The sequence below is a fragment of the Balaenoptera ricei genome, chromosome 8 (genome assembly GCF_028023285.1).
Source record: "Balaenoptera ricei isolate mBalRic1 chromosome 8, mBalRic1.hap2, whole genome shotgun sequence".
Taxonomy (NCBI): domain Eukaryota; kingdom Metazoa; phylum Chordata; class Mammalia; order Artiodactyla; family Balaenopteridae; genus Balaenoptera; species Balaenoptera ricei.
Window position 1 is genome coordinate 32861906 of NC_082646.1, and position 26602 is coordinate 32888507.

General features: G+C 34.1%; 1 protein-coding gene across 1 annotated transcript in view; it reads right to left on the bottom strand.

The window, feature by feature from the left end:
* Window positions 1-26602, bottom strand: part of DYNC2H1 (dynein cytoplasmic 2 heavy chain 1) — a 357806-nt gene that overhangs the window by 54751 nt on the left and 276453 nt on the right. The window contains exons 83-85 of the mRNA XM_059930504.1: window positions 24345-24461; window positions 20978-21187; window positions 5014-5103 (exon numbers count right to left, since the gene is read on the bottom strand). Coding sequence (XP_059786487.1) covers window positions 5014-5103; window positions 20978-21187; window positions 24345-24461 — 417 coding nt within the window. The remainder of the gene's footprint in view (window positions 1-5013; window positions 5104-20977; window positions 21188-24344; window positions 24462-26602) is intronic.

The following is a 26602-nucleotide window of genomic DNA, read 5'->3' on the forward strand; positions in this document are numbered from 1 at the left end:
AAACAGAAGTGTGTGGTGACCTTGAGGCCAACTTATAAAAAGGTTTCAAGGGGTTGAAACATCTTTTAAAAATGTTGCTGATAGATATCAAAAACTCTGAGATATTATTATAGAAAGGGAACTTGAGTGTGAGTTCTATCATTTATCATACACATTTTGTAAACTATTCTTCAATATGGGGTTTTACTTTTCCCATCTTTAAAAATGGAAATAAAAATATCTACCTCATATGCTATAAATATTACTAGATTCCGTGTAAAGCACATGTATGCCTGAGATCCAAAATATGCTCAGTTCTTATAATTATTCATTTTTCTTTCTACCCTTCATTTGATCATTTAAAAAGTCTGAGTATATGTTTGAAGCGGTGCACTGAAAGAAAAGAAAGTGATCTGAAGCTCAAATATAGGTCACTAGTACATTTTACTGCTAGGGAAGTGAGAAGAGTTATTTAGATGAACCCAAAAAGGGCATAATGAGCCACATTTCTAGATCTAGAAATGCCAGTCTGATGTATTAGTGATAATTAGGGTTAAAGGGGAAGAAATAAGAGCTAGAGGCTCACAGATATTTTTTTTTCAGTGAAGAATTAGTTTTCGTGAAGTGGGCCACAGAAGTAAGATGCAAAGTGAAAAGTTAAAGTAATCTATGTGGTTAACAACAAGCATCTTTGCAGACATATGAGAAACTGTGTGCCTGAATATTTGAACAAAAAATAGGAAGCAGCACCTAAAAAGAATCTCAGAAAAACATGAGTGAAGGGGCTGATGCCTATACTAAGGAAGGATCTGCTTCCCAGCATTCCACAGTGGGAGGGGTTGGAAGGAAGCAACATAACATTAGCGTCTGCTGGTAGAAAAGGTACTTTGGTATAGTCTACTACACAGTGCCCAACTGAGGCCTAATTCAGACTTAATTCAGGCCATTACAGGAACGGAGATAGCACTAAGTGCTTCTAGGTTGCAGTACTTCTGCTATTTATTCCTAGAGTACTGCACTTCCTTTATCATTTTGATTGTTGTGGCTTATTTGTTGTCTTTCCTGATAAACTCTAAGGATAGTTTATATGTCATGCTGAATGGCATTTATTAATAATAATAACAACAATAATAACTAATTCTTTTTATTGCTTAAATCTCCCCAGATTTCAAGGACCTTAACAGTTGATATAAACAAGATTCCATCATAAGAATGAAGGGTGGCAGGATTTGGTAGTATATGAGTGTACCAGCCACTGGCTTGAGTTAGGCCAAAAAATTGGGTAGAGTTCAAGAAGTCACTATAAATTTTAAAACAAAAGACAGAACTTAAGGAGAAGCTCAGTCCTAAAAAATGAGCATGAAAGCTTGCCAGTGACACATGGCACCCCAAGTTTGGTTAGCAGTAGAAGTAAAATGTGGAGACATTCAGGAGCCCATTGAACATGTGTAGAATACTGGGTCTGTTTAGCATACCCAAGCCTACCTGGGTACTCGATATGAAGGTCTGTATATCCTTAAACAGAATCAACTAATGAGCTAGGTTGGAACAGAACTTGCAGGTGTAGAGTCAAGGGATCCAACTGTGAGAAGTTGAAAATATGAAGACAGAGGAAAAAAGGCAAATGCTGGCCCCACAGATTTATGAACTGGGTAGAGAACATGCTGGAATTTAAAATGATCAACACAGAAAAATCAGACTATACTAGGGGGAACGTCTGCAGAGGCTATTCTGCAGGCCAAGGGGGAAACACACAGTGGAAATCAGGAACCAAAGAAACTCTCAGAAGATGTTATTTCTGAAGAAAGAGCAGAAAAACTCAAAGTCAGGAAAATAATTCTAGGGTCTCAATAGGAAATAATATGTTATATATATTATATTATAGATATATTTATATATCTAGTCCATTCATTTGTTCATTCATTTATTCAGAAGGCACTATGCTACGTATTAGAAATACAGTGGAATTATTTTTTTTTAAAGTCCTTGCCCTAAAGGATCTTAGAGTACAGACAGGAGGATAAATGACTGCAAGACTCTCTTTGGGTGAGATTGCTTGGGTACCTAGGGGTTCTCTGGCTCTCTCTAAATCACCAGCATTTAGAGGACAGTCTTAAACCCATGTCACCCAGTAGAGTAAGACTCTCCATATTGAAAAATGACCCTCTAAAACATAATCTGATTTCTCTCCTTAATATCCCACAGTGTTCCCTTTTGCCCTTATGATCAACTATAATCACTTAATACAGTATCATAACATGGCCCTTCCTGCTCCACCAGCCTAATCTCTGAACACCCCTCCTTGCGCTCTGTGCTCTGCTTTTAGTTACTTGAAAGCACATGGCTTACTCTTGACTCTGACCTTCCTCTTGTCTGGCACAGTCTTTCCTCTTGTCCTCGCTTGGTCTATTCCTACTAAGCTTTCAGCTTAAGCTTCACTTCCCTGTTCCCATGTAGGTTAGGTACTCCTGCTATTTGCTCCCATAGTACTAGACTTCCTTTGTCACTCTTACTGTTGCTGTTTATTCGGTTGTCTATTTTTTCTGATAAATTGTAAGGATAGTTCCTTGGGACACAATGTATGTCTATTTTGTTTACCATTCTATATTCAGCAACCTCAGCACAGTGCATGGCACCAAGATAGAATTTTTAATTGCTAAATGAATGAATGTAAGAAATTTAAATTCTGTGAGGCAGAAACTGTATCAATTTACTAATCATTTTATCTCCAGTACTTCACTCAGAGCTTAGCATAAAGTTGCTTTTTATAATATGTTTGACTGACTAAATAAATGAATGCCATCTTGACCCAGTCACTCTCACCTTATTTGCACAAAACCCCGGTAATGATCAGGCACTATGTGTAATACTCTCAGTAGCTTGTTCTGTTTCCTATATGTTATGCCCTAAAATGAAAGGCTCTGGGATTTTAAACCATGGCTGGAACTGGGCTCAACCTGCTGCATACCTGTTTGGAATCAGTCTGATCATTACACTTTCATAAATAACCAAAAGCTGCCATTTTCTCCGACCTCTGAACCCACCTAAGTAGCCACATTGTTCCTCTAAACTTTGTAAGTTGCTCTGGTTACCTATCTGTGAAACATAAAAGGCACATATGAAATCAAAGGACCTAGCAGACCCTTGACTAGATGGAAAGTGAATCCCAAACATTAAAGGTTATCTTAGGGAAGTGGATATCTGTACATTCATAACTGAAAAAAAATATTAAGGCAGGAAAACAATAAAAATATATCCTTAAGTGGTGACATAAATGATGAATTATTGCATATTCCCAGGTAGAAAGATAAGATAAACTATGGTCAAGCCTGAAAATTATCCTGAAGGTCAGAAGGATATTTTATCATTATAATTAAGGCTAAATGCCTATAAAGCTTTTAAGAAAATCACACAGTGAAAAAGTTTTCAGTTTTGATGATAAGTATACAATATACTCAGTATGAATAATCATGCCAGAAAATTGTAATAATTTATGTAAAACTGCTTTAAATGATATTAATTTCAGTATCAATAATACATTTATTATTATATGCACATAGCATAATTATTAAGCATACTTACATATAGAGTGTAATAAAAGCTACCCATTGGCAGCAAATGAAGTTTCTGCCCTTTATAAAAATAATCTAATGCAAATAATACTGATACATATATTAAGTGATAAATTATCACAGCCATGCAATTATAACATACCAAGGACTTCAGAGCATTTCTGTATTTTTCTAAGAGCACTGATGGGCTATTTGTCCTTCCTCTTCTGACTTCTCTATCTTTCCTTCCCTCCATTCTTCTGGCATTTATTGATAGATTATATCCGGACATATACACAGTAGATAGGAAGATGGGTAAATCTGAGTCCCTGCCTTGTTCTTCTCTACCTGCTAATTTTAAACTCATTTTCAGATCCAGTGGTTTCTTCTTCAATAATCCTACAACTGAGAGGTTGATTATACTGGAAGCCAAATAAACATTCAGATGAGTTCTGGCCCCTTCAAAGGAGTACCATTTGTAGACTGGCAGGATAGAGTAAGAAGAGAGGAAAAGATGAAATTACACAACAAGGCAAGGACCCCCTAGAGGAAGTGTCTAAAGAGATGAGAGCGGATGAAATCAAGTATACAGCTCTAGGGATGAGCCTTCAACAGCAGAAGGTCAACTACTTTTGTATTAGAACAAAGATAATGAGGGTGGGTTTAGACAGATTTGTAGGTGGGAGGGAAGGGTAGGCATTTTCAAGTGGTCATATTTCATAGCTTGAATTTTTTCTGTAAGGTAAAAAGCAGGGAGTTCTGCTAAGGGAAAAGTTAAAGATGTGGACAGGTATGTGCACTACTAAAAAAAAAAAATGAACGAGGATTGTGGTTTCTAGAAGGACACTGATCAAGTTACTCCTAATAAGCTGATATGACAAAGAATGTTATTTGTGAAAGCAGTGTAACAAGCAGAGGAGGAAGGCAGTAAGACAGTGCAAAACCACACAGGAAAAGGGGTACATTGCGTGCACCAACTGACCTATAACATTTGCCATTCCTTAAAAAAAAAATCACCCTGTCTTTCTCTGTCTATATCATTCCTTATTCTGTTCAATTTTCCTTCATTTACCTGACTGGGCCACTCTGAAAAAACTTGATCAATTTGGGAAAAAAACAAAATAAAACAGAAAAAAGCAGCTCCTTGTATGGGGGACACACCCTAAAGCAAATTAGTCACAGTTATGAATAAGTTTCAGTTACCATCTATATGATCCATCTATATTAAAATTGTAGATTTTTCTCTAAATTCTCAAAAATTATGAAAAGCCACACTACACAGAGAGAACACAGTTTTTTTGTTTTTTTGTTTTTTAAAGAGTGCTAGGTAAAATCACAGATGACAGAATAAGAAAGGAATATATGGTGCTCTATGAACAAAATCATAATATTTTCACTAGTTGCTAGCAGAATGGTTAACAATATGAGAGTTTATACTACAATCGTCATACAGTCATACAATTACTAAATAATTTCATCTTACCTGTATTGCAAGGGCACGAGCTACAAGACCTCTAAGGTATTGTAAAGGATCTTCTGGACCTTCCCACTTGCTTTGCCATGTGAGAGGACACTGCAATTTTAAAAGGATCAAAATTAAGTTTACATATACAATATTACATGTAAAAGATCTTTTAACATTAGTGTGATGGGGAAAATATTTTGGCATAATTCACATTATGTGTATCATGAATTCATTTCATTAAGATATGTCTTTTTCTATTTTATACATAGTATCAATAATGTATATGTGTCAATCCCAGTGTATGTATAAAATAGACAACTGATGGGAACATACTGTATAGCACAGGGAACTCTACCTAATGCACTGTGGTAACCTAAATGGGAGGGAAGTCCAAAAGGGAGGGGATATCTGCATGTGTATGGCTGATTCATTTTGTTGTGCAGTGGTGGCTAACACAACATTGTAAAGCAACCATACTTCATAAAAAAATTAATAAAAAAATTTTTTTAAAAGATATGTCTTTTTCTTTGATCTTATCTCATTAAAATTGAATGATAAATAGAGTCAGAATGAATTGACCTGTTTCTCTAAAAGGAAATATTTTTAAGTAAAAATTCTTGAAAGAATAAACAAATGAACATAAACCGGTATATAGAAAGTAGCAAACCATGTTTTCTTGAAACGATATGTAATGAAATCAAATTAAATTTCACAAATTCATTTTATAAGTAGTAAAGACAAAAAACAACTAGTCTTGTGTCCCTACAGAATTACAGAAATTTTATCTCCCAAACCACATCAGATATCAGATATATGACAAAAAGAGAATAAAACAGAAAATACTCTAAATTAAAGAAATAAATAAAACCTTTCTAAAAAAGTTACCTTTTTAATATCTGACCTTCTTTTAACTGACATTCTCCATTAATACATTCATTATAATATTATATCTTTTCTGTGAGAGTTTTCTGGATTTTTCAAATATTATGTAACTATCATTCAAACTTAATATTTATTTTTCTCAAGTGGAATAATAAGGAGAGAGCATCAATTTCTTAACCCAAAACACTGTCTGATTACATAGCTGAGAAACTACTCCAGGCTAGAGTATATCAACAATGTATGAAAGATGGAAATTGTAAGATAACAAACCTTACAGTGAAAAAAAGACCTTAGAAAACATCTAGTTCAATTACTCTAGGTGAATGAAGTAAGCCTTCTTAGGAATATGGTAGCTAAGTGCTGGAGCTATGCTGTGAACTGAAACAGGTGTGATAATTTTAAAACATGACCCCTAACTAAATCCTTTGACAATTCTCCTGTGGAGACTTGAAGTCTGCTCTTCTTCTTAAATAAGTGTCCTGTGAATATAGCAGAAGTGATGTGGTGCCAGTTTCCAGGTCCAGGTCTTAAGAAATTGATTGCTTGTATTTCCTGTCTTTTGTGACTCTTGATCTTGGAACCCATCCAACATATTGTGAAGTCCAATTTTTGGAGAGGCCCACGTGGAGATGAACTAAGGCTCCCAGCTCTCAGGCAGCACTGACTTGCCAGCCACATGAGTGAGCGGAGTGGAAGAGACAAGCTTTCTCTACCAAGGTCTACCCAAATTTCAGATCTGTAAGCTTAAAATAAAATGATTTTTAAAAAATTATTATGTTTTAACCTGGTAAGTTTTGGTGGCATTCGTTATACAGCAAGACTTAACTGATACAGTTCTTTGGTATCCAGAAGTAGGGTTCTATCTTAACAAAAACCTAAACATATGGCACTGGATTTGAGACTGGGTGGTGGGCTGAAGCTGGAAGAACCTTCAAGAGAACGTAAGTGAAAACATAAATGACTTCTAAGAGAATAGTGGAGGTCTAAGGGACTTTGAGGACTTGAAGGAAAGGGAGGAAACAATCTCAGACAGACAAAAGTACTCTCGGGACCTTAAGGGCATGCATGCCTTGCAGATCCTTTCTGTTAAACAATAAGGCTTCGATGAATCTCAAGGGTGTTGTCCCACAGCCAACACACAAGAAGCCTAAGGTAGAGAAAAAGGCTTATCACAAGATTTATGGCCATAGTTTTTGTCTAATGTTGTGAATCTCAATGAGATTCAAAGCAAACTCACAATATTAGAATCTTGTTCTGGTGTAAGCTTCATCTCTTTGGGATTAATGGGGAAAAGAGGGCACAATTAAAAGAGAACTTTGGACCCCAAAATCCCTATGTGTGGGAAGCAGGCTGAGAAAACCACTCAGCTGCAAACATGGCTAAATCTTATTGAAACGTATGGATAATTAAGAGATGAGAATCAACAGCTCAGAGGGCAAAACCAAGAGCCATGGATAATTATTCCCAGGGAACAATATGGAATCCTAATAAAGGAACTGAAAACATAAGCTTGCTTGGATTTCAGAATTGCTAAGAACACGTGAGCCTCCCATTTCCTCATTTTTTGAGTGGGAATGTCTATTGCAGTTATCTGTCCTACCATTTTATATTGGGTTTGTAGGGGACAAATAACTTATCTCTGCACGTCATAGGTCTTTAGTTGAAAATCATGCTTGAGAAACTGTTTCTGAAGAACCAAACCCAAGAAGCCTCACCCATACTTCCCCCTGATTTTGATGACAACATCCGGCCTGAGGCTGTAAAGGAATGAGACATCTGGGGAAACTTGGAAGGAGATGACTGCATTTTACATGTGGGAGAAATGCAAATAATTTGTGTCCAAAGGGCAGACTGCAGCAGCTTCAAAACATGGTCCCAAAATTACTTGATACTCTTCCCATTGAGAGTTGAGGTCTATGTCCACCCCACCCCTTGACAACCCGACCAATAGAATAAGGGAGAAGTGACGCTTTATCAGTTTTCAGATCTAGGCCTTAACAAATTCACAGCTTTCATTTCCTCTTTCTTGGGTATACACTTTTAGAACCAAGATACCATGTTGTGAAGAAGCCAAGTAGTCCATATAGAGAGGCCCATGTGGAGACATCTAGAGAGCAACCAAGGCCTCTAGCCATGAGTCCTGATAAACTACCAGCCAATAATCAGCACCACCTAGCCAGCCCTGTGACTGAGCGTCCATCAAGTAGATCCTCCTGCTCTAAGCTGAGCTGACTCAGCTGGTGTCACACGAAGCAAAGACAAGCCTTCCCCACCAGACCCTGCCCAAACTGCACACTCATGAGCTAAATAAATGATTGTTCTTGTTTTCAGCCATTTAGTTTCAGGGTAGTTTATTATGTAGCAATAGATAGCTGATAGGTCAGGTTTTTCACATTCTAAGTTTTATGCTTTTCCTGTTGTAGAAAGACAGCTCCTTTATATAGTGTTTAATTACATAAAATAATTTACTGTGGTAGGCAACCTTTAAGATGCTCCCAGTGATCCCTGACACTCGGCATTCATATCCATCCTTGGGAAATTCCTTCACCTTGAGTATGAACTGGTTTTAGGGACTTGCTTCTAGTGAAAGAATATGGCAAAAGTGACGAGAAGCCACTTCTGAGAGTAGGGTACAAATACTGTGACTTCTGTCTAGCTCACTTTCTCTTCATCTCTTCCTTATTCACTCTGTGTGAAAAAGTTGCATATTGTGAGTTGCTTTATGGAGATGCCCATGTAGCAAGGAACTGATACATCCAGTCAACAATAAGTGAGGACCTGAGGGCTGCCAACAGCCATCCCATATGTGCTCTGAGAGGCTGCAGTAATTGCAGCCCTGGTGACACCTGACTGCAGACTTGTGGGAGACCCTAAGACAGAACACCCAGCTAAGCTACCCCCAGATCCCGACTCACAGAAACTGTAATGTGATAACTTTTCGCTGTTTTGTGTCACTAAGTTCCAGGGCAATTTATTACACAGCAATAGATAACTAAGAGAGCTATCAATATTAGTGTCAGATGTAATACTTTCATTCAATAAATATTCAAGTCCTTACTGTCCATCCATTCAGCAATTACTGAGAGCCTATAATGTGCAGGCATTATAAGGTCCTTGCTATCATGGAGCTTACATTTTACTTGGGGGATAAAGGCAATATACTTATTTCTAAATATATTATAAGAAAAAGACTACATAGTGCTAAATCCTATGTAGAGAATTACAACATGATATATGATATGACAGAAGAAATATGAAGTGATAGTGATATGATAGAAGACTATGAGGAATAAAATCTTTACCCTAAAGAGCATTAGAAACCAGTAAAGGAGATACACAGCTAATGTCCCTAATGGTGTTTTAAGAATGACTTATATAGCATGTTTCTGGAGCTAAGAGGAAAAAAATGATTTAATCAAAGAAATCTTAGTAAAGGAAGTATCTGTTAAGCTTTGAAAGTTGTGTTGAATTTTGACAAAGGTAGACATAACTGGAGGGGACTTTTTAAGCTAACGTTTATGTGTTAGTAACTGTGCTGAGCGCTGGATATGTACCGGAAGCAGGTACTATTGTAATTTCCATTTCACAGAGGAGAAAATGGAGACACAAAGAGAACAGCATATCCAAAATCACAGAGCTGGTACATGGCAAGTCCAAGATGTGAACCCAGGTAACCTAACTCTAGAGTCTGTCAGCATTAATTCTGCCTCCAACGTATTTTACATTTCTATAATGTAGTTTCTATATTACACCATTTGAGATTTGTCAACTGAAAAAAATGCACAATGTGAGAGTTGTGCATTAAGTTTTACTTGGGGCAAAATGAGGACTATAGCCCGGGAGACAGCATTTCAGATAGTTCTGAGAAACTGCTCCAAAGAGGTAGGAGGGAAGGTCAGTATATGTGTGATTTTGATGAAGGGGGAGTACATGCAATCAAGCACATATTTTTTGCAGAAGGTTGCTGCTAGTTTTGTGAAGATTCAACATGACAATTATGTATTGGGAATTAAAGTTATAATTATGGGGAAACTAAGGCTTAGAGTAGGTTTAGTTAACTAAACTTTTTTTTTTTAAATCTAAATGGTAGAGAACTTGAACCCAGGTCTAACTCTAAATGTAAACTTTTTGTTATCCCATGCTTTTCATGAAAGATGTCATAAAAGGAAAACAGGATACAAGCAGATTTCCTAATTCACTCTTTTTCAAGCATCAGTTAATTGACAGCTCAGCAATCTCCTGTTAAATAGCTGTTATTTGTCAATCATTTGTTAGGTCTTGTGGATACAAAGTTATAACACAATCCCTGTTCACAGAAGTTTGTGCTAGAGGGGGAAATAAATAATAAAAGAAGACAGCTACAGACAATACAGTAAGTTCCCTGATAATGACAAGCACTGTGCTTGTGAAACACAGATGTAAGGTACACCAAACTCAAACTGTGCCTAAGGACAAGAGTCAGGAAAGGCTTTCTGGTGGAGATAATGCTTGAGGTGAGTCTCAAAAGATAAACAGCTTACAGTAAAGTAAAGAAAGACAGTAGGAAAAGGAAGGGGCATTAATAAAAAAGACATGAGACAACTGGGCTGATGGTCAGACCATGAAGCTTTTGAATGTTTATACTGAGGAGCTTAATCTGGAAAGCAATGATAAAACTAAATTACACTTTAACTAGGGAAGTGACACAATCATATTTGGATTTTAGAAAGATTATCCTAGTAGAAATAGGGAGAACAAGCATTAGGGTGATGAAACTGCAGTCAGAGAGGTGAATTAGGAAGGTACTGTAGAAACACTTGTGCAGCACTTACATGTGCAGGCACTGTTCTCAGCACTTCACCTGTATTAACCCTTTAGACTTCACATCAACCCTCTGAGATGGATACAGTTATTACTCCCATTACGAACATTTAGAAACTAAGGTAGAGAAAGGTTAAGTGTCCTGCACAAGTAAACATTCTAGTACATAATCTTGGATGTTTTAAGTCCCACTCCACAACCTTAATATGTTTACTAAATGAACTTTAAAGAAAAGGACCACAGTTAGTAACTCTTTTCCCTTTTCATTTAATAACGTAATTATCTATACTACTGACAAACACCACTATCCTACTAATAAAAATGACGTGCTGATCCTCACACATGAGTGAGACACTGGTAATCCAGTACCTGCACACTGCTGAAGTTAAGCCAACACTGGATTAGAGTTTTTGGAAATGAATCGACTTTCATTTGACTCAAGCTTATTGCAGTGTCTGACACAGGGAGACGGCATGGAAATTGCTATTTATTTCAAGCAGTAGAAGTTGCACTGGGATTTCACTGTAGGTGGGAAAACAGAACTCAGTTTACATTTTTTTTAAAGAAAAGGAGAAAGGAAAAAAGGAAAAAATATATATAGTTCATTGTAATTTCAATTTCACATGAAGTGATTAACCCATATGGACAGTTTACAAATTATCACTAACTCCTATACTAGCCATAATTTACAACTTTGTACAATTAATTAAATTAGCTAAAATCCATTTTACACACATATACATGATTAGAGAGTTATATTTCAGAAGGATAAAGATAGCTGCAGAGTAAAACACTCTAATAATAGAGCCTTTACTATATAGAGAGGGTCTAATAGAATAGCCTCTCTTCTATTTGGAAGAGAAAGTACAACTCAGAAGATAATTTGTGATAAAAGTTAGAATGCATTCTGATTTAATCTTACTAAGACCTTTACTTACAGCCAAAGATTTCAATTTTCTTAACAGTACAGAGAAACAATCTATAAAACAGCACCAGAACAAACTAAGGACTTTCAGATCCAAGAGATTTATTTAACTGAATTATTTTCTTTTAAAATATGAATCCTATTCTTAAAATCTTTTTATTTTGTGTCTTCCCTTTAAAGAGACTCATATTATTTGCTTTCTCAGGACATGTAACTTCTGTTTTCCATTAAAAAATTATAAGATACTTATGAAGAGATTACACTAAGTTATAAAAAGTTTGGAAAGGTAGAAGCAATCCATTGATGGATGAATGGATAAACAAAATCTGATACAGACCTTCCTCGACTTACAATGGGGCCACATGCAGATAAACCAATTGCAAGTTGAAAATATTGCATATCGAAAATGCATTTAACACACCTAAACCACCAAACATCATAGCGTAGGCTAGCCTGTTTTAAACGTGCCCAGAACACTTACATTAACCTATGGTTGGGCAAAATCATCTAACACAAAGACTATTTTATAATAAAGTGTAGGATATCTCAAGTAATTTATGGAATACTGTGCTGAAAGTGAAAAACAGAATGGCTGTATAGATACAGAATGGTTGCAGTGTATCAGTTGTTCACCCTGATGATTGAGTGGCTGACTGAGAGCTGCAGCTCTCTGTTGCTGCCCAGCATTTCAAGCATAAGGTACCATGTATCGCTAGCCAGGGAAAAGATCAAACTTCAAAATTCAAAGTATGGTTTCTACAGAATGCATATCACTTTTGCATCATCATAAAGTAGAAACCACCTTAAGTCGGAGACCATCTGCGTATACATACAATGGAAAATTATTCAGCACTGAAAAAAAAGGGAAATACTGACACATGCTACAATATGGATGAACCTTGAGGATATTATGCTTAGTGATACAAACCAGTCACCAAAAGACAAATGCTGCTTGATTCCACTTATATGAGGTACCTAGAGTAGTCAAATTCATAGACACAGAAAGTAGAACGGTGGTTGCTGGGGGCTAGGTGGTGGGGGAATGGGAAGTTGTTTAAATGGGTAGCGTTTCAGTTTTGTAAAATGGAAAGAGTTCTGGAGATTGGTTGCACAACAGTGTGAATGTACTTAACATTACTGAACTGTACACTTAAAATGGTTAAAATGATAAATTTTATGATATACGTATATTGCCACAATTACAAAACTTCATTGGAAAAATGTGAGAAAGGAAAAGAAGAAACCAGTTTCCTTCTTGAGTCTATGCCAGCATTGTGTGCTTGATAATATTTTTGTTACCCACTTTGAGCTCATTGAATATAGAGACCATGTACTATGCATTTTTCCTATCTCTAGGGCCTGGCATGGTATACAGAGTCCATGGTAGATGGTCAATAAATGTTTGCTGAATATTATTTATTATATCATCCAATTACTAATTTTTTTTAAAAATCCCAACTCCTCCTCCATCCTTGCACATTCTGAAAAAATAGAGTTATAAATAAGATGTCCATACATTCAATTTGCCTAATTATCCCTATTGTCCCAGAGTTCCATCCAGGTAGGAGTCCCTTTCACTCTTAAAACTATAGTTTGGGTGATAAATTTGAAGGTCACTATAGTTATTAAAAAAATTCAAATTTACATAACAATTTGAAGCTAAGATCAATTTAGGGATTGAATCATGACCTCATTAGCACAAAAATTTAACTAAATTAACACAGAATTTCCAAAAAAATTAAAGAGTCAAGCAAGGAAATAAACAAACTGGATAACTGGTAAAACACATTGCTGTTGTGATGAGTAGTACAGCATACCAAACTAATTTTAAAGGCACCTTGAGAAAGGATCTGATGATTGAAAATGGCTATTGGTGGAGAATGATAAATTCTATTAAAAATGTATGTACATTTTAAAACAAGTATTATTTAATATCTGTCTTTCCAATATGTAACAGATTCATAGCATCCTCAGCATAGCATACACATATAACTGGAAGCATTAAAAATACTTATAATGAAGCTTTGGGAAAGATGATAAGTTAATCATCAAATATGTTCAGCATGTAAAACGATAATCTATAAATTTTTCCATCTAATAAAATTTAATAAAAATAGATTAAATGTATATTTACTTCTGTGAAATTTATTTCAAAATAATGTTCAACATGTTGAACATATGTCGAATGTATGTTTTTACATTCTCTGAGATTTTAAGAATTTATGGATTCTTTCTGCATTGTTTTCTATGATAAACTCATTTAGGCCAGTGTCATGTTGGTATAATTAAATATATGTATATTTTCTTGATAAAGTGTCTATTCAAATCTTTTTTCTCATTTTTAAAATTGGGATGTTTATCTTTGCATTTTTGAATTGATTTCTTTTTAATATTTCTAGATATATATTCCTTGGTTAGAGGTATGTCTTGCAAATCTTTTCCCCTAGTCTGTGGCTTACTTTGAATTTCCATAACAGTGTGATCAATTTGGGGATAATTTTTGTATATGTTTGGAGGTACAGGTGTACGTACTACTATTATTATTATTAGGCTTTTGGCTATTTAATTGTTCTACTACCATTTGTTAAAGAAATTTCCCTTTCTCCATTTAATTGCCCCAGTATATTTGGTGAAAATGAATTGATCATATATCTGTGGGTCTATTTCTGAACTCTTTATTCTGTTCTATTGAGCTATATATCTATCTTTATATCATTACCACACTGCTTTGATTACAATATCTTAATAAGTCTTGAAATCATGAAGAGTAAGATCTTCCATTTTACTCTTCTTTTTCAAAATTGTTTAGGCTACACTAGGTCTTTTGTATTTTATTCGAATCAAATTCTCAATCACTACAAAAAAATTCTACAGAGGTTTTTTACTGGGACTGTGTTGAATCTCAGGATCAATCTGGAAAAGATTAACATCTTAACAATAATAATGGGTCTCCTGATCTGTGAACACAGTACAACTTTCAGAGCATCTTCCCATTTATTTAGGTCTTTTTAAATTTCACTCATCAATGTTTTATAGTTTTCAGTTTGTACAAAAGTTTTACACATCTTTTGTCAATTTTATCCTGATATATCATCTTTCTGCTATTATTACAAATGGTACTTTTACATTTCAATACTCAATAGTTTGTTTCCAGGATATACATAATTTTTAATGTATTTACCAAAAGCTTGCTAAACTTAAACTCTGCTCTGTGCTTTGTGACCACCTAGAGGGGTGGGCTAGGGAGGGTGGGAGGGAGGGAGATACAAGAGGGAAGAGATATGGGAACATATGTATATGTATAACTGATTCACTTTGTTATAAAGCAGAAACTAACACACCAATGTAAAGCAATTATACTCCAATAAAGATGTTAAAAAAATAAAAAATAAAAAAAATAAACTTAAACTCTCTTACTAGCCTTAGAGCTTTTATATTTAAGATCTTGTGAATAGTTCATCATATCCTCTACAAAAAAGACAGGTTTCCTTCTTCCTTTCCAGTTTGTATGGCTTTTATTTCTTTTTCTTAACTTGTTGCACTAGCTAGGACCTTCAGTATAATGCTGAAAAGAAGTGGTGAGACCTCAATGTTTTATTACCAATCTTAGGGGAAAAACATTCAGTCTTTTATGTTAGCTATAGGTTTTTCATAGGTGACCTTTATCTGGTTAAGAAGGTTGACCTCAAATTCCAATTTAGTGAAAGGTTTTGTCATGACTGGATGCTAAATTTTGTCAAATGCTTTTTCTGTCTCTATAAAGATAATCACGATTTTTAAAATTAGTTATTAAAGTGGTAAATAATGTCGATTTGTTATTAACTCAAACTTGTATTCTTAAGATAAACCCCACTTGGTTATCCATTTTTATACTTTTTTGGATTCAATTTGTTAATATATTGGTAAGAATTTTAGTGTCTATTATATTCATGAAGGAAATTAGTCTGTAGATTTCTTTTATTATGATGTATTTGTTAGGTTTTATTATCAGGCGATGCTGGTCTCACAGAAAAAGCAGGGAATTATTCCTGCCTCTTCTATTTTCTGAAATAGTTTACAGATTTGGTATTATTTCTTCCTTAAATATTTGTTAGATTTCACCAGCAAATTCTAGGAGCTCTCTTTGTGGGAAGGTTTTTAATAACAAATTCAACTTCCTTAATAGATATAGGCTATGGGTTACCTATTTCTTCTTGAATGAGCTTTGGTAGTTTGTATCTTTCAAGGAATTTGTACATTTCATCTAAGTTCATCTAAATATATTCTCTTATCATGGCAAATGATGGTTATAAGTTAGGGATACTGAAGCAGAATTCCAAGATACTAGAGACTCTGGGTATTTGCAGGTCCCTTTGTTCTTACATAGATCAATAAAAACTGATTTCCATTTATAAGTATACATAATCAAATTTTGATTGTAAGTAAAGCTAGAGATGAGGAGGTGGAGGAATTCCATCCTAGTATTTAGTAGGCCTGTGGAGATGAGTATGTGGAGTTCAGTCTTCATAAAGCTGATATCTGCCTCTTGTTACAAAGACTACCATTCAGCTTCATGATCAAATTAACAAAATATTCAATGAGAGATGAAGTGCAAAGAATACTGATCTAGGAAACACAACATCAGGACTGCAGTATGGGCTTCGACACTTTACCAGAATACCAACTCCTTTCAGCTTCAGTTTTCTAATCTAAGTAAAAGGAAGATGATGAGAGTAGAAAATTAGATGAGGGCTACACAAGTGCACTATAACTGGTAAAATGCTATATAAAACATAAGCTACTACTTTATTCTAATGGAAAAATGCTAATTATTCAACATTAATAATTATCATTTGGTAAAACAGTTTGGGTATGACTTTTCTAAGAACTTATTTGTATGAAGGTAGGTAAATTTTAAAAGGGGGGGCCTTTAAGAAAAGATGGGGTCTCCAACCATTTTATAAGATCCATTTTATCTTTTCTTTTCTCCCAAAGACTGGAAAATCAATGACGGAGGTGGCACAGATGGTTACGAAGTGGAGTGGGGATGGCACAAGATGAGGAAGCAGGTGCTACTGACATTTTTATAAGACTTCTGACTACAGAACAGCGTTTCTCAAACCTTAGCATGCATCAGACCCACCTCAAGGGATGGATAAAAAACAGATTGCAGGGCAACACACTTAGAATTTATGATCAAACAGTCTGAGGTGGGGCCTGAGAATTCATAATTTTAGGAAGTTCTCAGGTGATACTGATGCTATTGGTTTTGAGACCATGCTTTGAGAGACACTGCTATAAAGAAGACCATGGCAGAGAAAGGAGTGAAAGGAAAAACCTGTCTAGCAGAGGAGATCTTAACTCTTAGATATCCTGAAGTTACATAATAAAACTTTATGTGTGTGTGTATATATATTTTAAGAGAGTGCATCTTTTTCCTTCAATTTTCAAAACTGTCAGTGATCTGAAAAAGGTTAAACACCAGTTGTTTGGAAACTTATTTTAAAGAGTCAGGATCCATTAGCAATTGTGCTGTATTGTTGAGCAACTCCCTGATTTAAAAAAATTAAAAAGCCATTTAGTGTTACTACCCAGTACATTAGGATAAACTGAAATATATAGGAAATACTTACATTGGCTTTAAAGCGGTATTATTAAAATAATTTTTTTAAAAAGCAACACAATCTATTAATTTCTACAAAGTGGTAATACCCTTAGTGATTATTCAGCAAGAAAGATGAGGTAATTTAGTGTTCTATCTTTTCAATTTTTGCATATCTTTTAAATCATGATTTAAAGCCTTTGTTCTAATATGTAAAAGAAAAATAACAATATTCTATAATATCATTGTCCTTAACAAACAAATTATAAGTATTGTAACTTTTTACAAAAAAAGTTTCAGTAGATCACCAGAAAAGTGTCAAGGAAATAAAAGTCATAATTCTCTTTAGGAAAATTCTTAGTCCAATCATTTCAGATACAGTAAAGAAAATGTCAAGTACTGAACTATTTCCTAAATTACATTAAATCATATCACATAATTCAAAACTTGTCACATTCAAATGTAATAAAACATTAAACTTTTATCCTGAAATAAATGGGATAGTACTAGATTCAAATTTTTGGTAAAGCTCATTAGAAAGTAAATGTCAAGACTATTTTACTGATCTTATCCTAGTGAAAGTCAGCCGAGTCTCATCTGAGTTTCACCAAACACCCTGAAATATTTCCAAAGCCACTATCTGTGATTGAATTTAAATATACTTTGTAAAACACATTTTTTATCCTTTGAAAGAATTTTAACAAATTCACTTTCATGAAAATTATACAAATATTTCAAAAACAGTGATATTTCAGAGGCTATATTTCTTAAATCAAAGTGTAATGTAGAATACTTAATTTAGTAAATTAACAATGAGATTGCATATATCTTACATAAACATATTTTTAAGAAATAAGTCATCAGTTCCTTTTGCTATACCAAATAGGAAATACTTAGCAGAGCTTAATGGGCCAAGGGGAAAGGAAGAAATGTTATAAAGAATTAAAAATCTAAGACCCTTTTCTAAAATACCATTCTTTGGTCTTATTCAAGGAAAATGTTTCATGTAATAAAACCCATTTAGTTCTTTGTTATCTGTTAATAAGATCTATTGTAAGCCACATTATATTACAATCATAAAAAATAATTTAAGTTATTCATTTTTTCAAGTGTTTATGCCAAAGATTACCCAGATGGTTAACAGCAGAAGCAAAACAAGAAACCATGTTTGCCATTACCTTCCATATTTTTCATTAATATTACATAGAACCCTCTTGAACTACCCTATTCTATGCCTTAACCACCTCTAACTGAGATGAATAAATAGTAACGTACATGGTATCCCTACTTCTATAAACTAATTTTGCACAATTTTATCAGATGAATGCTCCAAAAGCTGTTTTTCACACAATGAAATTCTCTTAAAGTAATAGTGACAAAAACAACTAACATTTAGAGGGTACTTCCTATGTGTCAAGCACTTTACTCATGATATAATTTAACTTTCATAACAATCCCATGATGTAGGTCCCTTTATGACTCTCATTTGACAAATGGGAAAGGTAACGTATAGAGAGGTTTAAGTGACCTACCCAAGGTCACACAGCTACTAAGTGGTAGAATAGAATGAAAGAGGCAGACCTATTCTGGAAGCCACATTCCTAGCTATTTTATTACATTAAATCTACATGAAAATATTCTTATTGCCTATAGCATTTAATCCAAGCTCTTCTCTTTGGCTTTAAAGACTTCAAAACCTGATGTAACCTTAATTTTACTACAGTTCTTTGTATACCAGTCCCACTGGACTTACTGCTCTCTTCTACACAAGTCATGTTCTTACATCATCGTTATTCTCCTCTTACACTTAATGCAACTATAATTGGTCTATACCATACGTTTTGCCCTTATACAGCATGTAGTTGGATTTTAAAGAAATACACTCTCATGAGTATTTATCTTTTCATAAATAAATTTAAAACATTTACATTTATGATGACAATCAGACCTGCCTAGATTCAAATCCTGACTTTGTAAACTATTCATTGTGTGACTCTGGTTAAGTTATAAAATGTCCCTCTGCCTTAGGTTCCTCACAGTAAAATGGGATAACACAGCACCCTCTTGTAGTGTTAATATGGTGATTAAATGAGTTAATTAATGTAATTTTAAACTTCTTAGAACCCTTTCCCACTGGTTCCTTCACTGTGTCATGAAGCTTTCATGACTGATAATATATCTACTTCAAATTATAAACAAATTAGTTATAGTTTACAGTACAATACAATACTACAGTATTCTGATAATCACAGTTGATAAATAGAGATAAAAATCTATATACAAAGAAACAATGCAAAGCTGAGATTCTTTTCCAGGGTAAAGGAAAAAGGAACATAAGCTTGTTGGAATAGGTCTTTTTGTATATGTGAAAAAGAACATTACAACGGACTGAAAGTTTCTGTCCCCCCAAAATTCATATGTTGAAACCCTAAACCCTGATGTGATGATATTTGGAGATGAGGCTTTGGGGAATTAATTAGGTCATAAGGGTGGAGCCTTCATGATGGAATTAGTGCCCTCATAAGAAGAGACAGGAGAGAGTTTGTTTTTTCTCTCATTCCTCTCTACTATGTGAGGACACAGCAAGAAGATAGCCATCAGCAAAACAGGAAGCAGGTCTCACCATACACCAGATCTAATAGCATCTTGATTTTAGACTTCCTAGCCTCCAGAATTGTGAGAAATAAATACTTGTTGTTTAAGCCATCCATTCTATGTTAATTTGTTATAGCAGCCTGAATTAAAAGAGAAATCTTTTTTATGTTAGGGAGTAAGATATAGGAAGTTCTAGGAAGCCTACCTTTTATCTTCAAACAGAGAAGACTTTTAGGTTGACTACCAGAGATTTCTCTAAATTGAGGGTAAACAGCAGGGAAAAAAAAACCAAAAACAAAAACACTTTTCTTTCTTAATTCCTATAGAGCTCTAGTGAAATCTTTTCCAGATGCCAAGTTCTACAAAGTTTATTTTTTCCAAAAAGCTAAAGTGAATCTATATAACATGCTCAAAATTTTTTGTTTCTATCCAATAGATCTGAAATAACATGGATTTAAATGTTATTTACAATGGTCCAATTACTCAGCAAGAGATGTGTTGATTTCCTTTTCCTCTGCTTATGATTTTTCTACTCGGTAACCATCCTTCCCTTACTTGTAGTAAATGTGTTACAGATGGAGCTGAATCCATCCCCAGCTCCTGGGTTAGGCATTTGGCTAAAGCCCTAGCCAATGAGACCTTTGCATACCCTGCCCACAGAACTAGTATGGCACTAGGCATAAAACACAAGCCATTCTGTATGAATCAAAGCTAATCCCAATATTTTTTGCTTGAGTTGCCAGGAAACAGGTGTTCTTTCTGTTGGACTTAGAACTCAGAGGATATAAGACTCGGACTGATGGGATACCAACACGTGTAGAGGACCCACCTAAAAGTGAAATTAATATGGAGGATGTACACATACACACACACACACAATATGACTAGAGAGGTAGATAAATAACACAAGCTGAGATCCTAATGACAATTTTAAGCTCCTGCTAAGCTGACTTAATGCTAGCTACCCTTGGATCCTTCAGTTACAACAGCCAATTAATTCCTATATGGCTTAAGCTACTTTAACTTGGGTTTTCTGTTATAGTTACAGTTTACAGTAAACTGTTAAGCTACTTTAACTTGGGTTTTCTGTTATAGTTACAGTTTACAGTAAACTGTAAGACTCCTGACAAATGTATACCTGATGGAAGAGCCACTTATATTAATGAAAAAAAACCCACATATATATAGTATTGGCTCACCTTTTGGTTTAATAAAGCACTTGCCAATTTCTGCACTTCTGAACTCAATAAGGTGGCTCCTCTGATGACTTTGCTGAGAGCGGCAAGAGACTGATGAACACTTTGTACTAAGCGAATGGCATTAAATTGTTCAAGAACGATGAATGATAATATTGGAGATCCTTGTCGATCATTAGGAGGCAACACTTTCTGATGAATCAGGTTTGAATTCTAAAAAGATAATACGCCATGTCATATTAACTGAAAAGTAACACAAATCACTGATATATTAAAACATTCAAAAGTTATTAAAACCTTTTGCTGGTCTATCTTGTTTTGAAATACTCTCTTTTATGACTGGCCAAATTTATTAAATCTGTAAATACATAGGAAGGGAATTCTGGAGTTCACCAACACTGAAGTGGTGTGGGGGTGGGAACTGAGAAAGGGGAACCATGCTGAGAAGGAGCAGTCAATATAGGTGGAAAATGGTAAGAACGGCACACTGTAAGCCAATGCAAAGAGAGCAACACAGCTAAATTACCACTCTACCGCTGTAAGGAGAGCAGAAGGAATCATGGCTATGAAAAATATGTGAATGGATATTTAATTCAATTTGAAAATTACCTGTATGTATATTTGAAAAATCACACTAAAGATCTTGTACCAGTATTTCTACGTCTATACTTTAACAGAGGCTCTGATACATGGAACTTCTAGGGCTTCTCAAATTGTTAAGAAAAACTCAAGGAATCCCAGATGTTTCTAAACAGCTTATGTGGTTAGGAGGAAAAAAAAATCACCTTCAATAGTATTCTAAAAGTGTCAAAGAACTGTCAAGAGATAAATCTGGGAAGTCCTGTACTCTTACCTGCTCTCCATTATCTTAATTTTCTCTATATATTCTGCTTACAATCCTAGTTAAGGATCCCCTCTCTTTGTTCTAATGGTTGTCACATTCGTATCTTCCATGAGAGCACTGTCTCTTTTTCATGTATCTGGCATGATAATTTAATATCATAAAATGGTGATCTAACATGGCTATTGCCATTAAATAAATAAACATGAAATACATTTTATTGGCATGAGATCATTCCTGAGGATAGATTTAGACTATGAGTTCAAATTTAGGCATTTTATTTCTATTACTGCTATATTTGAAATATTAAAGCTGCTGAAATCATTTTTGATAGACATAAAAGTGTACATAAATATACCCACTTAAATAAATAAATGGTGGTGAACTCAAAACTAAATCTAGAAGAGAAAAAGAGTATAATATTTTGAAAATTAATTAGAATTATTACCCCGTAGATTGAAATGAACTATCTGAACCAGAGCATGCAATAAATAATACTTAACACATCTTTAACCTCAATCAATTAAATAATAAAACTGACATAAAATTTAGGTTATAGATTTTCCATAACTCCTTATATTAAAAACCATTCCTGGAAGTGAATAATATGTGGTACCTAAATCTTTATCAATCTTATACTAAGATTGGCAAAGATTAGCAAATAATAATTTAGTTTATGGATTTTTATCCATCCTATTAAATTGATGAGACAAATTTGCACTGTTTGCACTATTACTTTATAGAAGAAGAACACCCAAACTTAGGTCATTCAAGCAAGATTCCACTTCTCTATAATGTGAGAAAACAGAAAACTTACTGAACTGTTATAAAGGCTGATTTAGGAGAGTAACTATCAAAAATACTTAAAATTCAAATAGAGTTCAAGTAAGAAGTATGGTCTAGAGATGTGCAGTTAGTGTAAAATACCAGCTGAATTTCAAAGACTTAATATGAAAAAAGGATGTAAAATACCACATTAATAATTTTTTATATTGATCACATGTTGAAATGCTAATATTTTGAATGTATCAGGTTAAATAAAATATATTATTAAAATTAATTTCCCTTGTTTCTTCATACTTATTTAAATGTGGCTGCTAGAAAATGTTAAATTACAAATATGGCTCCCATTTGTGTTTCACATTATATTTCTATTGCATGGTGCTGGTCTAGAAACTGTCAAGTAAAATGATGTAAGTTCAGCAATAAGAACAGAAGGACAGAGGAGAAAACAGCATATAGTAGGGTCTCAAAAAGTGTTTGATTAATGAAAGATAAAAAAAATTGTGAAAAAAATGAATAGTAAGACACTGTAATATAAGCTTTGATAAATTAATGACTGAGAAAAATATAGCAGAATACATCAAAGTATATTGTAATATATATTATTATGTAATCCATTTCCTACAGGCCTTCAAAGAATTTTGATAAAAAATTAATGTAAAATAACTTTAACTCAAAAATAAATGTAGATATCTTATACATTCTAAAAGGATGAAGTATAGAGAAGATTTATAGCAGTAGTAACATGTTAGAGTATTACATAACCTTAAAACAAAAAAACTTAAATTAAGTATTATTTACAATTCAAATAGCTAAAATCACCATGAGTAAATTATAACTCATCATTATAGTACGCTTTTTAGTGAAACTATCGAGGGATGACAGTCTTATCTTTAGTCAATTGGTTATAAGAAAAGCTTTTTCTTTCTTCACAAATACAATTGATTGAATCATGTACTTTTGAAGGATATCTTTGACATTTTAAAGTTCATCTTGGGCTTCCCTGGTGGCGCAGTGGTTGAGACTCTGCCTGCCAATGCAGAGGACATGGGTTCGAGCCCTGGTCTGGGAAGATCCCACGTGCCGCGGAGCAACTGGGCCCGTGGGCCACAACTACTGAGCCTGCGCGTCTGGAGACTGTGCTCCGTAACAAGAGAGGCCGCGATAGTGAGAGGCCTGCGCACTGCGATGAAGAGTGGCTCCCACTCGCCGCAACTAGAGAAAGCCCTCGCGTTGTAAAATTATATATTTTTTAATTCCAGAAAGTAAGTCCTTATTCAATTAGAATAGTAATCATAATACTGTAATGGTTTTGCCTAGTGAGCAAGCAACCATCTATAATCTATAACTATTTTACAATATAGAAACAAGTCAACTCCAGTTGATGAATTGCTTTTCCTTAGCACTTGGATTCCTTTGAAAAATTTCACCTTTAACAGCAGTCACTGACTTTACAGAAAGAGGAGAGAGAAGACAAGGAGTGAGCAAAATATGTATCGGACAAAGAGGATGTCATAGTACATTACCAGGATAAGACAAATTACACGGTAACACCGCTTCTTGGGCTGATCTACTTCTATTACTTTTATTTCCTCCATCTTTTTCCAGGATACTGTATACATTAAGGGCAGATCCATGCAAAAATTTACCAACATATTGACCAACATGGACAATTTGGGGATAAAACTGGAAAAAAAGGATAGGGAAAAAAAAGGGAAAACAAAGGAAGAATATTCCACTACTAACCTGGTTTAATTTCTTCCAGAGATTGAGGACAGGAGAAAGTTCATTAGACCAGATTTCTCTATCAAATTTGCTACCAGCTGTTACTGATCTGCCCAAGATCCTCAACTGTGAAATAACCTGAATGAAGAAAATAATAAGTAGCAATAAATGAACATAACTTCATTCAGAGGGAAAGCATCGATACAAAAATAGCCATATTTACTTATAAAGACTGAATATATGTATTATAAACAAGTTTTAATCCCATTTTCCCTGTTCAATTGGATTAATATTTTACTGATTTATTTCAGCAGTTAAAAGGCAAAAGAACTTAAATGGTGAAAGAAACCATTATACAAATTACATATTGTAATGGCTCTTCATTTGAAAAGCTACTTCTTTAGCCAGAAAGCTCTAATTATCCATTATTAATAACCTCTCTATTTGCTCATTTCTGAAATCAAAAATATTTTTCAGTTTGAATAATTTAAATTGCATAATTTCAAAATGCTGATAAATTAAAGATAGTTTTTTTGAAAAGATGAAATGAGTGGAAAGATAGTAAATAGCATAGCAAACCATAAAATAGTAAAACAATTTTAAGTAATTATTGGCTGGTAAAAATTACAATAAATCTAAGTTTTAAGGTTCTATATCAATTTTAAGTTATTTCAATGTTTCTTCTAGACATGAGACTCAAATGAAAGAGGTATAGATCAATTAATTAAAATCAGGCAAAGTAAATCCTTCTTTCCTATTTAGGTCTTTCACTTTTGTAACATTTTTATCAGCTTCTCTATCATCATTCTCATCAAAATTAATCCACTCACATTTTCTTTTCTAAAATAGTGTTTAATGGCTTCAATTTCAATAATATCAAGCAGTCTTCTTAATCATTTGCCAAGAATGATCCAGAATATTACTGAGTATTCTATATATGGTATTATAGATATTGGGAGAGGTGTATAAAAATCAATGAGGTATGTACTGATGGTTCTTCATAAATATTTCAACTAAATATTAAAATTGTGCTATATCATTGCTTATCTGACATAAACAAAATAAATCCCCAAATCCAGACAATATGTTTTCTTAAGCTAGTATTTTAAACATCAACATTTGCAGTGTGTCGACTACTTTTTTTCTGTTTTACTTTTTGAGAGATGTAAATTGTTTTTCCTTTTTAAGAGACAGGGCTGTATTTAATATTTTGGGAGTTCTTACATTATTAAAGTTCACAATAAAATAAGGGCCATAAATATTTCAAAATAAATGCACTACTTAACTGTTAAACATACAGAATCCTGCTGTTAAACTCAAGTTACTTCTAGAGCTTTTGATTGATTCTCTAATCTAGAAAAAACTGGTGACTCAGTGTTTCATTTTCTTTGTTTTTCTGATAAATTATTTTCATTTGCTCTAGCTGAACCCTACAACAGCACCTAATTTATCAGCTGTGCTAGACCACAAAACATCACTAGTTGGTAGTCATGAGAAGTGCTATTTTGACTCTGGTAACATTGGCTATCACTTATTTGTGCCTTAAATTTGTCAAACATGACAGAAAACAAATAAGAATGCAAAGAGATATCTAAAGGAAAAAAGGTTCAAATTTTTTTTACACATGATGTTATAAACTATTTTTAAAATAAAATGTTTAAAAACCCAAAAAAGTTGTTTTCTTCTCAGAAAAATAACATGCGAGGCTTGCTTTTCATAATAACACTACCATAATATATTATAAACTTTAATGAACAGAGAGTAATGAAAAGGGAGTTCAAATGCATAATAAAAATATTTTATAATGAGGATAGGGTTATAACTTGTAACAGTGGATGATCTTTTTTTTTAACAAAATCTGACATACTCATCTTTTTACAAAGCACAGATGATAAAATGTCTGTCCATTATACATGTTTTAAACCAATTAAAAGTACTTTTTTTCAATGATACTCCTTTAAAATGGTGTCAAAGGGGATGAAATTTCCCAAGAAAAACATACATCACTTCTTCCATGCTCTAAGCGTACTGAGCAGCTTGCATTATGCCACTGGCATGCTTTGCAGCATCTATGCGGTTGGAGGGGAGCTGCAGAAGATGCTGTCACCCCTATTCCATCTGTTCTCATTCCAAAGAACAATGAGAGACATTTCAGGAATACCTATGCTTCTCCTGAACAATTGGTGTGATTTTATTGTAGCACACTACATCTTATACACAATTGTATTTTCCTTTTCTTTTGGAAGTTATAAAGCACACAGAAGAATTTCTGATCTAAC